A 16,739-nucleotide genomic window follows, 5' to 3' on the forward strand; every position below is an offset into this window, starting at 1 on the left:
CTAAACGGCATTGATTGGACACCTTATTAAAGCCAAAATATTTAATTGATACCCTAGCCTGCATTTCAGCTATAACATTTCCTAATATCTTCTATTTGGCTTATACCCACCCTAATCGAACTGGATAGTAATAACATGGCAGATTTTTAGTGCATTCATAGTTGCACTCAGAACATAAAAATATTTGAAGCTTTAAAAATTGTACAAAATTTTATGAAACTGGCCAACAAGAAGTCCTTTTCCTTTTGATATTTTATTTACTCTATGGATTGTTTGGGCGGTAAAATTTGAAAACCCCATTATTTCAAATGCTTGAATGGATCTTATTGGACAGTCTTCATATGATTTTTCAAATACACATTTAAGTATAGAGGAATAACCAAAATATTGTGGAGTTACTCAAGTGGTTTACCAAAATAAATCTGAATTTAACTCCGTATTGCATTATATTATACGTTTATTATATTGATTTATGGCTTTGCAAAAAAGAAACAGGCGAAAAAGTATTCAAAATAGTGATCCAGGCAAAATTTTAGATTTGATAATAAATTTGAATGAAGATACGTGTGCAGGGTTACAAATTAAAATAAATACATATGTTAGTATTGTTAATTTATTCATAGTTAAAGAGATAATTTTATATGATAGTTGTCTATCTATTTATCTGAATAAAACAAAATGTTTTGTGAGATCAATAATTTAAAATCGCTACATAAATATTGCCCTATATTATATATTTTGTGGGTTATTATATGTTTTGTCATCATCAGGGGCAGTAACGTAGAAATAAGTAAGGGAGCGTGGTTGGATAGTTTTGCCGATTTTTCATAGTGTTCCTGCTGATGTAGTGCAGATTTAACTCCCACCGGAACTGCTCTAGAATTACACCTAATTTTAATGTAATTTTGTATGCGATTTTTTTATATCAAAATATAGGTACCGATTTACTGGGGTAGTGCGTAGCAGGAGGTACCTCAGACCCGGTACTTAGTTTGCTTTGTATATGTGTTCTATCACCAAAACACGTCTTGTTTCGATTATGGAATATATATACAAATCGAACGCAGTAAAAATACATTCTGGTTGTCCGCTTATTAGCCATTGCAATTATATTGAAAAACTAAACTTCGAGTAACTTTCCTATTTCTATAAGAAAGCCGAAATGCGTTGATACTTTAAGAGATATTGCATATTAATGATTTGTTTTAAAAATAATAACTATAGCTGTGTGAAGAATGCGATTCGGAGTTGGTGCTACAAATTGTGGTGAACGGCGAGCGCATGGAGGCTTCAATAGAAGCGGTGGGATCATCCATGTTACCTAGAAAGCTGAAAATATGCGTAAGTAACTGACTTACAAAGCGTGGCACTTAATTGTCTATTTTATTTTCTGGTTTTAAACTCGAATGTTTTTACAACTCTGCGTGCCAGGACTTTGCTTCCCTGATGCCTTTGGGCTCGGAATCCCGTAGTAATAAGGATTAGTAGCTCCATTCATACGAATGTACTATATCAGATGAACCTCTACGTGGTCCTGCCTGGTTACTGAACAGTAGGCCTCACTGGCCAGGATGGGCCCAACTAACTTGACTTCATCCCCATCCTATCATCCTTCACTAGCTCGCCAAAGTCATCGTGCGCGCGGCGTATATATTCTATTATATATTTTTTTAATATAATATACTATATACAAAATTCTGGGTAACATAATAATAATAATCTCAGGACAATTCACACAGCGCCATCTAGTCCCAAGTTAAGCTAGTTAAAGGCTGTGTTATGGGTACTAGACAACTGATACAAATATATGGATTATTTTTTCGTAAATATATACATACATACTATACATAGAAAACACCCAGACCGATACAAACAATCATACTCATGAATACAAATGTTTGCCGTGCGAGGAATCGAACCGCGACCATCGGAAGTAAGGCGGTGTTCTAAACCGCTAGACCACCGAGGCCGACGACACAATAATATATAGTATATTATTGTGTCGTCGGCAATAATATATAGTATACAAAATTCTTGGTAAAATAATTAGCAAGATACCCAGTTAATTTGCACCGCATACTTTTAGATGTCTCAAAAACTGTGCGATGTTCTAAAAACGCCGATGGAACAAACGGATCTGTTGTCCAACTTCGAGGCGGACTTTCAAGCGATTGTTTCTCCAGTAAGTCAAATAAGTAGAAAATAATTTTATGATATATTATTTAGGTACCCTAAGGTCTCCGCTGAAAATCAGCGCTATAGCTTTGGCAACAGCAATATGCTGAGGGGAATCCTTTTTAGCAAATATTCCTTAGTAATATATTTACTTTAACACTTATATTTGCATTTATTTAAAAGATTTTAGCAAACATTCCTTAGTATACTTAGAACAACATTTATTTAAAAGAGCAACGTGCAAGTTTCTTTCTCGTTGTTCATGTGATGAGTCTGCATTGCGAATATGTAGTAGAAAAAATGTGATTATTCGACAGGGCTTATATTTATTTGACTAAAGATTACTTCAATACCTATCTATTACGTAAATATATATGTCAATACTAATATGCTCAGATAATAATAATATATAAATATATAAATACTATAATAGATATAAATATATACAAAATATAATGTATATATGCAACAAACAAAGAAATTACTAAAATATATTGTATATGATAACAGCAGGCAGCAACACAAATTTTTTTCTTTCAGAATATTTAATTATAATAATTTATTTATTTATGTCTACTCAGAAACATGGATGGCAACAAATACTTATAGTAATTTTGATAATACAATTCATAAACGATAGATCCCCCGTCTCATTCAAACGGGGATCGAAATTACGATGGCTTGAGCCGAGATTCGAACTCCTAGCGGTGTCCTCAGACTAAAGTCGTATCCGTCAGGCAGGAGTTAGCCCTCAACCGCTCCATAAGTCCTTCCGCGGGTTTGCAGTGCCATCTGCACTCACCCCCTATCGTCCGGCGAAGCTGTAAAGGTCAGCTGGGGCCAAAAGCATTACATTAGTCCGAAAAAAATATTTTTTTTTACCTACAATCAATATGTTGTAAGGAGCTAGTATAACCCAAGAGAGATCACCGAGTTTCCTTTTACAATTAAAAGCTTACTTTCAAACACCAAACAATACCCAGAATACGAAATAAGCACTTCGTATTCTGCGTATTGTAATGTGTTCTATTTATATAAATTCTATAATTGCAGTTTATCCAAAAGGATACTGCGAAGAAGCGAATCGTGATGTTCCCAGTGCTGGACAAGCCGTTTTCAGTTGTGACATGCGTGGTTGCACCGAGAATTGTTGAAGAGCACGTAGCTGTTCTCATACACGAGTGTTTCTTGTACGTTTACTATTATCTGATTGGACAATTTTAATAAAAACCATTTGTTTGTTTAACTGAAATGTCAAGCATTCTCACAGCTTTTCTAGTGGAGTGGTAACCGTTACGCCATAATCTTTACATAGTATAATGCTACGTTTACATTCAGCCGCTTCCCCTGCCACTCGCGCTGCCGGAAATACTGCCGGGCGACAACTGAGCGAGAAGGCTGAATGTAAAAACACGCTGCCACTCGCGCTGCCAGTCCTTTGATTCGCATACTAAAAACCGACAATCGAGGGAGCGCCGGGCAGCAGGAGTGGCAGCGCCAATGGCATGGGAAGTGTTTACACTCTCGCGCTGCTCACTTCCGTGCTCACTTCCCTGCCCACTCGGGCCGAGAGTAATTTGGGCATAAAATGAAGTCGCTTCCGTTGACTGTTCGTTTAGATCTAAATCTTTAAACTACGCAACGGATTTTAATGCACAGTCAAGAGGTAGGTTATATGTATAATGCGTGTGCTAAAGCGCTAGACCACCGAAGTCGTCTAGTCATAACAACTCGTTGTTTCTCTATAAGGCAAAGGCATGTGTGACTGATAAAATGATGATTTCTTCTTTACCATAATATTTTATTTTATTTTTATTTATAACTAGCTACTCGTCCCGGCTTCGCATGGGTGTACATGTATTATATATATAAACCATCCTCTTGAATCACTGTATCTATTATACATAGGGACGGACAGACAGTGACAGCGACTTTGTTTCATACTATGTAAATTGATGTATGTTTGTAAATTGATGAATTGATGATTTATTACACCAAGGTTAAAAGTAGTTACATTGAAAAATATAACATTAGATTAAAAAAAGATAAAATCTATAAAAAAAATATTTTAGATTTTCGTGGCCAGCATTGAAGAAAAGCATATGCTACGAATACGAGTGTTCACTCAAACAGAAGTGTCAACAACTCCTAAGAGTAGCAAGAAGATTATTCACTCAGGTAAGATGCTGGTATATGAGGTGATGATATATGGTTGTAACACACTCGTGCTTAAACAAAATATCTCCTTTGGAAAGTATACACTCTATCCTGGAGATATGAAAACCATCGCTTATAAGAATATTCTTCAATTCTTATCCCAGATGGGTCTAGGCCGCGAATATACATACATATGTAAATCGGGTATATACATATATATACATTCGCATACTATGCGAGAAATCGATCCCGCGAAACAAAGTTAATACAAAAAATAAAGTATTTTAAACCGTAAGCACCGAAGTATTCATATCTCCCTAAGCTTAAAAAGAAGTATGATTAATGTTTTTCCATATATAATAATTCTAAGCTAACTTTAAAAAACTGTGTAGGTGGCATCTTTAGATACCCTACTACAGATAGCAATGGAACAAGCCAAGCAGCTCACAAAGGCTGAGTACTGCGCCGTTATGTTAGTTGATGTGGAGCGAATGGAGCTGGTTGAATCTTGTTATAAGGTATACAATTACAATTGTACTGACTGCATATCCATTTAATTAAATATGAGTACGTAGTGATTTCTTTTGATTGACACCCCTAACCCTTATTAATATGTATTTACTTAGAATTTAGAACAACATTTATTTAAAAGAGCAACACGTAAGTTTTCCCCATTCTTCTTGTGATGAGTCTGCGTTCCGAATAAGTGGTAGATTAAAAAAAATATGACTATTCAAAAGTGCTGATATTAAGTTTATTGAATAAAAAATATTTCTATGTCTATTGAATTTCTTATAGCTTAGCTATATAGCTTCCCTCTCCCCCATCGATTGATCCCCCGTCCAATTCAAACGGGGATCGGAATTACAACAAACCCCTTGCGGTGCCTCAGACTAATGTCCTATCCGTTAGGACAGTACAGCTGCTCCATAAGTTCAAAAATAAAAGTGCAGATGACACTCCAAACTCTGCGGGTTTGGAGTGTCATCTGCACTTTAAGTTTTTTAAAACAACAGTGATTTAAAAGAGCAACACACGAGTATCTTGCTCATATTTCTTGTGATGAGAATGAGTAGAAGAACCAAAAATTTTGACTATCCAAATATCCTTATATTAAGTTTATTTCAATAAAGATTGTTTCAATTTAATTTCAATAACATATTCTATTTCAAGGATGACAAAGAAGTAATTGAACGCCGGTTTCCCCTAAACATGGGTATTGCAGGATATGTGATACAGAGCGGAACGGTGGTGAATGCTAAATCAGCGAAAGAACATCCAGCATTCGACCCGAAAATCGATGGCTTCCCTGCTAAAGAGTGCAAGTACGCATATAACTAATATAGATTTTAATTAGTCGATATTTGTGTTCTTGGAGATCTTTGGGGAAGGCTGCGATGATGATGATGATGATGATTTTTCTCTTTATCTATCTGCGCTCAGCCAATTAGCTTTTATCAGATTTGATTGCTTTCGCTTTTTGTTCGTCTTTATATACCTACATCTGCTGTTTTAAATCGTAGCCAGACGTGACCTTACGTTGCTCAAGTCTTTGCATGTAAGCCTTACAGGAATGTTCTTCGTGTACCGTAGAATCTCTATATATTCCCGAACCTCCTTGTTTTTTATGTACCAAGGTGCATTGATTATAGTTTTTAGTATTTTATTTTGTTAACGCTGTGTTATTTCCATATTGGAATGACTTGCCGATCCATAGTTCTATACAATTAGTTACTACTATATGTAATATTATGTTATCTGTGCTACTATATACACTTTTTATTTTGTAGATACATTATGTATCATTTACCACGTTAAGAGTTAGAAACTGCATTCTTGTTAAAACAATTTTGATAGAAATCTTAATTCCTAATTATATTTCTTCATTTACATAGGATAATATTTATGCCTTAACAATAAAACTTAATTGTTTTTCTCTTTTTTAATACAATTATTTTATTGTACACTTTTAAAGCAGTGTCAATCATAAACAATATTATATATATAATTGCCAGACAATTCAAACAAAATAGCAGTGCCATCTAGTCCCAAGTAAAGCAGACCTTGTGTTATGTGTACTAGAAAACTAATATGATATGAACTTAGATACTTTTTTTGTAAATACATTCATAATATATTTAGAAAATGCCTAGACCTATACAAATAATCACAATTATATGTGTTTGTACCGCCCAAAGAACCGAACCTGCGACTATAGGAAGTAAAGCGGTTATGCATAAGTACTCTAGCTGTGCCCGCGACTTTGTCCGCGTTTTATAGTGATCTTTACCAAATATAGAAAAAATATTTTTTAATAATCTAACCCAAAAAAGGCAAAGAAAAAAGATTCCTCGTTATAAATTAAAAAATGTCGATTTTCTATACACACTTTCATCTCCTAGTTTTTACCCCCTTAAGGGTAACAATTTTATAAATTTAGTCATATTTATTTATATTCAAACAACAACCTAAAAAATAAGTTTCCAAAATTCTAGTTTTAAAAATGACGATACTTCCATAGAAACCTTCATCTCCCCTTTCAACCCCTTCAATCCTTTATAAAGTAGGCTATGTCTTTTATCAGGGTCTAAACTACCTGTGTACCAAATTTCATTTAAATCGGTTCAGTAGGTTTGGCGTGAAAGCGAGACAGACAGACAGACAGAGTTGCTTTCGCATTTATAATATAAGTAAGGATAAGGATTTATAGTCATACAAGTATAATCTTCCAGAACAATCCTTTGCTTTCCAATTCGAGAGCAAACGGGCATCATTGGAGTTGGTCAGCTGATAAACAAAATTGGCGATCCATACTTCGATGCAATGGACGAGGAAATGGCGCTCGCTTTCAGCATCTACTGCGGTGTGTGCATCACCCATTCTGTTGTCTACCAGAAGATACAGGAAGCTCATATTAGGAATACATTGGCCAATGAGCTGGTTATGTATCATATGAAGGTAAGACGAGAAATTCAGGTAATAAATACCTCTATACTTATCCCACATAGAATACTATAGTATTTTTTTATAGCGGGATTTGGGCTATTCGTGACAGAATCACAAGATTATTTCATCAGCCAGCAGCATGTCCGGGTAAGGAGCGTATGCCTGTACTGTTATATTTATACTGGCAATACTAATTCTATGTTAGATTCTGGCAACAATAACCACAACTCTTTGATATTGGTCTACTGTTCCATCTACTACTCGCTCTGTACAATTTAATTAATATTTACATAAAGTATTTAGTTCTATGTTCAGTGTTAATTCCTAAATATGACTGCATCAAAATATGTACCAAGTGGTTCGTAAGGGCCTGCGGATGACCCGAACTGGACAAAGCTAATAATAGCCTAATGCTTTGAAATTGATGATTTGTAGGTAAGCGACGTAGAAATGAGTCGTGTATTGGAGTGCACCGGTTTCCACAACCATCCGCATATACCCAGTTTGCATTTCAACCCTCGTGCGCTGCCCATGCGCGAGCTACCATGCTACGCGGTCAAGATGTTCTCAGATCTCGGCTTTGATAAGAAGTAATTTGATATTTAACTATATTTCTCGTGAGAACACTGTGCTATAGATCTATTATAGAAAAAAAAATCTACTTTTTTTATACACGACGGTGGAAGTATAGGGCCTAAATGATGGTAAATCAATATGATGAACCAGAGGTGTCACATGTGCGTTGTCGATCCTTATAACTTACCTACCTTAATATAGGTACCGTTCTTGAAAACTCGTACTGTGTTTTCAAGGCGATAGAATTTATTTTTTCAGATATGAGTATAAAGTGCACCCATCGTCGCTAACGGTTTAAGATGGCGGCGCATAAAGAATGATAACATGAATATGAGCTCAGGTCCGTTAGCCTACTGTGACAAATTCACTAGGTATTTATCAAGATAGTTTCCAGGGGGAACCACGTGGTTTAACGTCGTACATTATTAGCTATTAGGCCACTATATCTCATTACTGACAATCCTCTCTGCCGGGGAGAAATAGTGGTAATGTGGACTGATGACTCAGCTCAAGCTATGCGTATCCTCAACACAGAGGGTTGTGACATACTGCAGTCGCTGCCCCGCAGGGACTATGATAGGGCTATCATGCTGCTCAGAGATTTTATTCTTGCTTCAGATTTAGCTAATTATCTCATTACTGACAATCTTCTCTGCCGAGGGGAAATAGTGGTAATGTGGACTGTTGACGCCAGTGATGCATTTGCCTGCATTTTTGTCTAATATATTCTGTGACCATTCTAGTCATACTTACCTCTATCTTTACGTTACTAAGATGGCTGATCTTAGTAACGTAAAGATAGAGGTAAGTATACCACGATATCTTATAACGGACTGTTGACGCCATTGGTAGTACTTTGCTATCGATGGCGTCAACAGTCCACACTAGGTACTAACATTTCCCCCCGGCAGAGAGGATTGTCAGTGATGAGATAAAGTGGCCCAATAGCTAATAATGTACGACGTTAAACCGACCTACATATATTATAAACCTGAAAGTGAGTCTGTCTGTTTGTAACTTTCTCACTAGTAATCGGCTGATCTTAGTTACGTAAAGATAGATTGAAGTAGGTGTGACTAGAATGGTCACAGGTTATATTTGGCACAAAATACAGATATTAAAACAGATGTTTTTTTTTTAATTTCATCAGGTTTAAAATAAGTCGGCACAAGATAGTCCGGTTCGTACTGCACGTGAAGAAGGGATACCGCGATGTGCCATACCACAGTTGGCTGCACGCGTTCAACGTTGCGCAGTGGGCGTTTGCAGCTATTACCAACTATAAACTTGTGCAGCATGGTTTCTTCAGGTAATGTAGGATAATATCTTCCATTTTTTATCATTCCAGGATACACTTATTATAATGTCCCAGGATAAATCACACAGCGCCATCTAGTCCCAAGCTAAGGAGAGCTTGTATTATGGGTATTAGACAACTGATACTTAGATATTTTTTTGTAAATACATACATATATACATATGAAAAACAGACAGATCGATACAAACATACTCATGAATAAGAAATGTTTGTACCGGGTAAGGAATCGAACCATCCGAAGTCAACCGCTGGACTACCGAGGCCAACTTTTATTACATTTCTGAATAAAGTAAATAATAAAATAATCATTAATGAATAAAGCTTATGGTAAAAGATTAGTTAGGAGACGAGCTGGCCTGCCTGGAGTTAGTTGTTCAGAAAAGGGATATCGATATCTTAAATATTTAATATTCTAATGCAATATCTTTATTTTAATGGTTGATAATGGAATGGAGCACACGTGTGCGCTAACGGTATATGTACACTGGCGGGGCATTATTGGAGGATGATAAGATGAGCATGAACTCAGATCAGTAAACCCAAACTGCCAATTCCGCCAGGTTATCATGATGGTTACCAGGGGTGCCACGTGAAGGTCAAGTCGATATGGAAATTTGGTAGCAGTGGAGTAAATAGTTCACATTACTAACAATTCGTTCCCCTAATGTGATAATAAATAATATTACGTGCAGTGATCTCCAAGCTCTTATGTACCTGATTGCTGGATTGGTACACGACCTCGACCATCGTGGAACCACCAACAGTTTCCATATCCACGGCCGTAAGTCGTCTTAATTTTAATCCACATCAAAAAAGAAAGAATTTCTCATTCTGACTTTATTTTTTATGTTACCTCTGAAGTATTTTTCCACTTTTATTTGAAAGATTTTTTATTTGAAAGTAGGTATTCCCTTGTCTTGTCATATTAATTTTATTTAGGATCTCATTAACAATATATGTAGAAATCCATAGTATCTATTATATAATAATAATGCCCCTGAACAGTTCACACAAAGTTATCTAGTCCCCAGCTAAGCAGAGCTAGCGTTATTCTTACTAGACAACTCATATAAATACTTAGATACTTTTTTTGTAAATACATATGTAATGACCGATACAAACAATCATACTCATAAAAACAATTGTCTGTACCGCAAGAGCAATCAAACTTCCGACCATCGAAAGCAAAGCAGTGTTGTAAACCTGTAGAACACCGAGGTTTTCATAAATATTTTCCACTGTCCTGTTTAGCTATAGATTAAATTATTTCCTGTGACAATAGAAACAACACTGGCTGCCCTATACTCAAGCGAGGGTAGCGTGATGGAGCGGCATCATCTAGCTCAAGCTATGTGTATCCTCAACACAGAGGGTTGTGATATACTGCAGTCGCTGCCCCGCAGGGACTATGATAGGGCTATCATGCTGCTCAGAGATTTTATTCTTGCTTCAGATTTAGCTAATTATTTCAAGTGAGATCATTTTGTTATTTTTAATTAATTGTAATAAAATATACATTCACGACCGTTAGTTACATGGGAGTAGTCTTTGTTGGTCCACATATTTATCAAATAGATAACTCTGTGTTCTCAAGAGAGCGATTGTGTTTTGTTTGTCCGTTGTTTATATCGATATTATAATAAAAAAATATAAAACTAGTAAAAAATATATAATTACAATTTATTTACAATTTAGTGTTTCATAATTATTTTCAACCTATTTTGATTCATGTAATATCCCTGAGTATATAAAAAAATTAAAATACATTGCCTATATATACAACTCATTTTACTTTTTGAAACGGGATGTTTCAGAAACCTGAACGATTACAAAGCGATCTCTATGGATTATCAGAAAGGAAACAGAGTGCATACTGTAGCGTTGCAAGCGCTTTTAATGAACGCAGCCGATCTCAGCGACCAACTGAAGGATTGGGGCAGCGTTAAAAAGACCGCTGTTAGTATTGGCTTGATATATGTTATAATAAGTTTTAATAAGTTTACAAGAAAGAAATTATGTAAAACGTTTATTTTCGTTATTTTTAGCTAGCTAACATTTTTATATAAAAACAAGATAGAAAAAAGTATTTAAATTGGAATAACAAACAAGCTGAAAGCTTTTCTGATAGAATGTGGCAACCGATACCTATATATGTACATAAAATCTCCCAAATACGTCACTAGTTTTAAAATTAGGGTAACCCTAAATATTAGCTGAAGGTTAGCTGGTAGAGAATGCCATATAGGATTAAGCTTGTCTTTTTATTATGCAATAAAGAACAAAATAAAATTGTGTAAAGTTCTATTTCTAGTATTTGTTAAGTTTAAATTTGCTGTTATCATCTGCTCTCATTGGCTTAAATTCAGTTCTTCGGCGGTTAATGCGCCCGTAGTTGATACCGGAGCAAAGGGGCCCAGAGGTCCCACCTAGGCAGTCCTAGAGTAGTGTAAAGAAGACGTGTCTATCAATCAAATAGGTAGGGTAGAAGTAGACAACTTACCTCGATAAATTAGTATAGAAATGCTTGTAATATATGTTTTCTTTCTATTATATTCTAATGCTGTGATTTCATCCTATATTCGTAACAAACACAGTTAGTGACCGACCGAACTTTAGGTTAAGGCTGAAACTGAGTTCGATGTCCGAAATTCGGTCTCGGTTTCGTTCGTAAAAAACCAGTTTCGTTTGGACACTAGTAGAAGGTACGTCTAATTTGTCTAGTTACATAAAGAAACATCCAGCCAGTTTCGATTTAAGGCTAAATACAGTTTTAGATACTGTGAGACAGTATCTAAAACTGGTTCTAGTTATAAGGTATATAATGAAACAGCAGATCATTGATCACAGGCAGCTGTGCTGACGGAGTTCTTCAATCAGGGAGATGTGGAGAAGAGCCGCGGTGGTCTGCCGTCCATCATCATGGACAGGGAGAAGTGCTTCATCCCAGATCTCGAGATTCATTTCATGCAGACAACGTGCATACCTCTATTCGAGTAAGATCAGTTTAGTCTAGATTAATTGCCTGCCTAATCTTTGTTGTAATGTATATTTACTTTATTTACACGTAAGTTTATTGTTAATTCTTCTTGTGATGAGTCTGCAAAAGAGCTTATTTCTTCTTAAAAGGCCAGTAACGTACTTGCAATTACCCTGGTGTTGTGTGAGCACCTGCAACCTCTGCACCTCTTTTGCAGACGCATTATTGATAATAACTTATTTATTTTACATAAAGGACTTATGATTAAATTGATTTGACTTTCTTCAAGCCAGGCCTCTTATATGATAGGCACAGGAAGAAGCGAGTATTTTAGTCAGCAATTATTATTACACACTTTTTCTCACAAGTTCACATCCATATCTCACATCAACCGAAATAGTGTATAAAAGAAATTGCTTGACCTCAGAAACAGGACAAGTACCTACTATGTATGTTGAAGTAAAAAACATTCCGCATTATTAAAAACTACTATACAAATTATTGCATGAACTAAAATAATAATGCAATATAAAATATATATTTTTCTATGTTTAGTGTACTCGGTCGTATAATTCCCAAGGCGGTGGCGTGCACGAAGATAATTGAAAATCATATGGAGAGATGGGAGGCTGCTAAGCCTGTATTTGCAGAGGTAAACTGCTTACATGCGGGGGAAAGCTGATTGTTACTAATGTAGACTATTGTACCCATTACTAGCAATGTACAATGTCAGGTTGGCCTCCACGCGGTTCCCCCTGGAAACCATTGTGATAAATTCTTAGTGAATATGTCACGATGGGCTAACTGACCTAACCACATGGTCATCTTGTCATCCTCCACTGGTGCCCCGGCAGTGTAAACCGATAGCGCAGGCGGGTGTACCATTCCATTATCATATATATAAAAAAAAACTGCTTACATGCTATAAAAAAATGTACTCATAGATTCGTCGTAACGACGATACAAAATGCGACGTTACGAAGCTAATGACTGTACCACCCCTAGTCAGAGGGAGGGAAAGGGGATTCTTAGTAATGTGGACTGATGACTGCATTGCTATTGAGTCAGGTTGACCTCCAATTTGTCATGATGGGCTAACTGAACTGGCCTCATATTCATCTTATCTTATCATCTTCTACTGGTGCCACGACAGCGTAAACCGTTGCAGGCGGGAGCACCATTCCATTATCATCAATAAAAAAACCCTTTACTTAAATTATTAGGTTCCGCCAACGGCCGGTCTGTCTGTACTCCTAAGTCCGGAATTAGACAACTTGATCGAACTTAATCTGAAAGAGAAGGAACGCCTACGCATCGAGGCTGAAGCGGCCACGGCTGAACAACCCACTGAATAACCATCATTTAGTAATTATAGTATACATGGTGTTCAAAAATGTATTGCAAATAATTTAAATGCGTAAAGAATTTTTTTTAATATAACGTAAATTATAAAGATACTTCTAAATGGTTTCTATTACTACTTTTTGGTACCTTACTTATTGTTTACTTTAATAGTATTCCAATTTTTAATTGCAGAATATATTACTCTATATGATCCATATTTATTACTGAGAAATAAATACCTTATCACATATTTTCAGTTTAATGGTCTTTTATATTTTATTTTATTCATTACTGTGATTTTTTTACTTTATAAATTGTAATCTTTTCAAAATTGTTTATTTGACATTGAGAATTGCAAACTGTTAATTAAATAAATGATATTGAATGTATTAATAAAACACTTGCATATTTATTTCATTTTTACATTATTAAAAAGCTTCATTTAATCTCCAGAAATTACAATAAATTCAAGATTAGTGTCTATGACTGGTATTGATGTAGTTTATAAGAGATCTAGTGACTGATTATGTAACATTGTATCTAGGGTTTTTAATTTATAATTTATTGTAATTTTATGTATAAACGGTTGCAAATATAAATGGAACTGTACGGCTCAGTTTGCAATTGAAGCTTTTAATAAAAAGGAAGGATTGCAACAACATTACATAATCCAGCCCTTCTGTTAGAAAATGAAATGAACTCTATCTGTACCTTAATAACAGCACCACCAGCTTTTTATGTAACGAAATTAACAATTCTAAGTATTATATAGATTTGCAAAATCCGATGGGTATATTGTATAGTTAGTTTTATAGGTTCCCTGTATTACGGTGACCACATGCTTACATACTGTTATGAAAATATAACAATATATATTTGTATTAATTTGGTTGCCAGCTATAAACAAGAAGGATTTGCACTCATAACTGTGAAATATTCTATAGATAATTGCAAATCTATACGCCTGTTTCTATGAATTCTTAGCAAAAGCGTTACATAAACAGTAGGTTCAACTCACATTAAAATTATGAGCTTGGCCTATAAACTCTAAGTATTTTTACACTACATACCACTATATATATTATATTATACACTTATTTTTTAAACGCTAACGGAATAACAATGTCATATAGTAAAATAATCACTGGACTATACATTAAGTATTAGGAAATCGTCAAAGTTCTAATTTCGCGCAAGTAAAAGCTATTTTACTGGAGAGTTATATGATTTTACAAAAACTAATTATTGTATTTTTTTTTTTGTAAGAACGAACACTGCCTAAATTTTGACTTGAGCGAAATTAGAAAATCAATGGTAAACAAGTAAATATATATAAATAGTTATTAATTTATTACCCTGAATAACTTACACAACGTCGTCTAATTCCAAGTTAAGGAGTTTTATTATAGCTATTAGGCAACTGATGGACATATCTAAATATACTTTCTGTATATACAAATATTAGTAGATAAAATAAAGAAACTCTCTGTTTCTGTTGATAATATTACTACCCTTATCTTAAACCTAAGGGCGAAACTCTGATGAAAAACAAGAAGTAGTGTGTCAGAGGTATTTATATGTACATACAACTTAAGTACAACAAACGCAGTTTCACACTGGTACAAAATAACCACAAATCTGTTATAAATAAAGCAAAATAGATATATTTTAAATAACGTTTTAAATAATACGTTTTTAAATAATAACGTTTTTAAAATAAAATGTTACGTGCACATACACGTAATTGATTTGTCGTACAAAAGGTAAAAAATAAATTTTTAATGCTACAAATATCAAAACAGTAGTAAAATTATTGTATTATAAAATACATCACAGTAATTTGAATCCGAGTCTTGTTTTGCACCTACATTGCTTAAAAATATTACGAAAATATAAAAACACTGTCAAAATTTATCAAACATTGCAAACCATATTAAAAATTAAATAGCTTAGCAATTTAAAGAACTAAATATCAAATTATCGAGGAATAAGAGTAATATAAGTATTAAATTTCAGACTAATTTCTTTTCATTTTATACTATTCGGTATTATGTATAAATATAAAAAAATATATTAAATCCTTCGCAAGCAAATAAATATTATAAATAATAATAAATATTTACAATTATTTACTGTGTTATATTAGCTCATTAACATTTATTCTAGAATACAGTATATCTACTTTATCGTGTAGGTACCAAATTGTATTTTAATATCTGTCGCGTGAAACATTTTCATGTTAGTAATATTATTCAATTAAAAAAAATTAAAAGTATATATGATTATAGTACTCTAACCCTTTCAAAGCTGAATAATACGTTTGTGAGTTTTAAAGCGAATGTGAAGTCCAGAAATTTTGATTACATAATATGTATAATGTTAATTATCATATATTTATCCCACATGTTCTAATGATCATTTATACAAAATATACATACATATTATATAAACATCCTAATGAAATTCTATAGATGCCAGTGTAGACATATGATACACATACACTTACGCCGAATCTCTCACCCGATATATCGACGCTGTTACAAGTCTTCCTTAATTATAGATCGATCTTCGGTTACATAATTCGAAGAATCATAGATAGTATTATTATTAGAATGCTAAACAAGCTGATGACCTTACGGTAAGTACGGTAAATGGGAAGTATCGCCTATATACATAAAAAAAACCATGGATTAACTGATGGACATCACGTTATCATGTGAGGACCTTGATGCAACTCATGTAATGTCTTTCCGGAAGGATTAGATGTCATGCCATTTTTTTCTGTAATTTCACTGCATAATCTCACCCTACAATCGGACAAACACCATACAACAGTTTACAAAGCAAGCTACTTGACGGCTGAAATAACCAGTTTATTAAATATTTAATAAATATTTGTAAGTATTTATTAAATATTTATAAGTATTTATTAAATATTTATAAGTATTTATTAAATATTTCTAAGTATTTATCAAATATCACGTTTATTTAATTTGTACATTTATAAACTTCGAAAAATCTTTTAAACAGTGGTCATATGTAACTTCCAGACATTCCCATTATCATATCATAAGTGAAACACGGTCCATAGATTAAACAAGACGCTACGAGTCTACTATTATCTATCACAGACTGATACTAAACGTTCTTTGGTTAAAAAATCTCAATATTATATTTAATGAATGCATTATTTTACAGTATAAAATATGTTACGGTAACTACACTTATTTTATTTAATTAACAAAT

At 34.2% G+C, this 16,739-nt stretch overlaps 1 protein-coding gene across 1 annotated transcript; it reads left to right on the forward strand.

Annotated features, from left to right (window-relative positions):
* The first annotated feature begins 331 nt into the window (after positions 1–331).
* Positions 332–13,557, forward strand: LOC131849459 (cGMP-dependent 3',5'-cyclic phosphodiesterase-like). Its single transcript, XM_059199538.1, has 16 exons — positions 332–598; positions 1,225–1,341; positions 2,087–2,182; positions 3,229–3,365; positions 4,248–4,353; positions 4,725–4,850; positions 5,506–5,657; positions 7,065–7,290; positions 7,714–7,868; positions 9,005–9,163; positions 9,865–9,953; positions 10,455–10,644; positions 10,987–11,128; positions 12,020–12,165; positions 12,705–12,801; positions 13,373–13,557. The coding sequence occupies exons 1-16, from the start codon at positions 473–475 to the stop codon at positions 13,502–13,504; spliced, it is 2,196 nt and encodes a 731-aa protein (XP_059055521.1). The 5' UTR covers positions 332–472; the 3' UTR covers positions 13,505–13,557.
* The last annotated feature ends 3,182 nt before the right edge of the window (positions 13,558–16,739 follow it).

The sequence above is a fragment of the Achroia grisella genome, unplaced genomic scaffold, assembly GCF_030625045.1.
Source record: "Achroia grisella isolate CSIRO2021 unplaced genomic scaffold, CSIRO_AGI_Agris_v1 utg642, whole genome shotgun sequence".
Classification (NCBI taxonomy): Eukaryota; Metazoa; Arthropoda; class Insecta; order Lepidoptera; family Pyralidae; genus Achroia; species Achroia grisella.

Bases quoted from the DNA above. Each gene is read 5' to 3' on its own strand.
- LOC131849459 (XM_059199538.1), top strand. From the start codon at position 473: ATGGCTTTGCAAAAAAGAAACAGGCGAAAAAGTATTCAAAATAGTGAT. The intron at 11,129-12,019 runs GTTAGTATTGGC...CATTGATCACAG, and splicing joins GCAGCGTTAAAAAGACCGCT to GCAGCTGTGCTGACGGAGTT. The intron at 12,802-13,372 runs GTAAACTGCTTA...TTAAATTATTAG, and splicing joins CTAAGCCTGTATTTGCAGAG to GTTCCGCCAACGGCCGGTCT.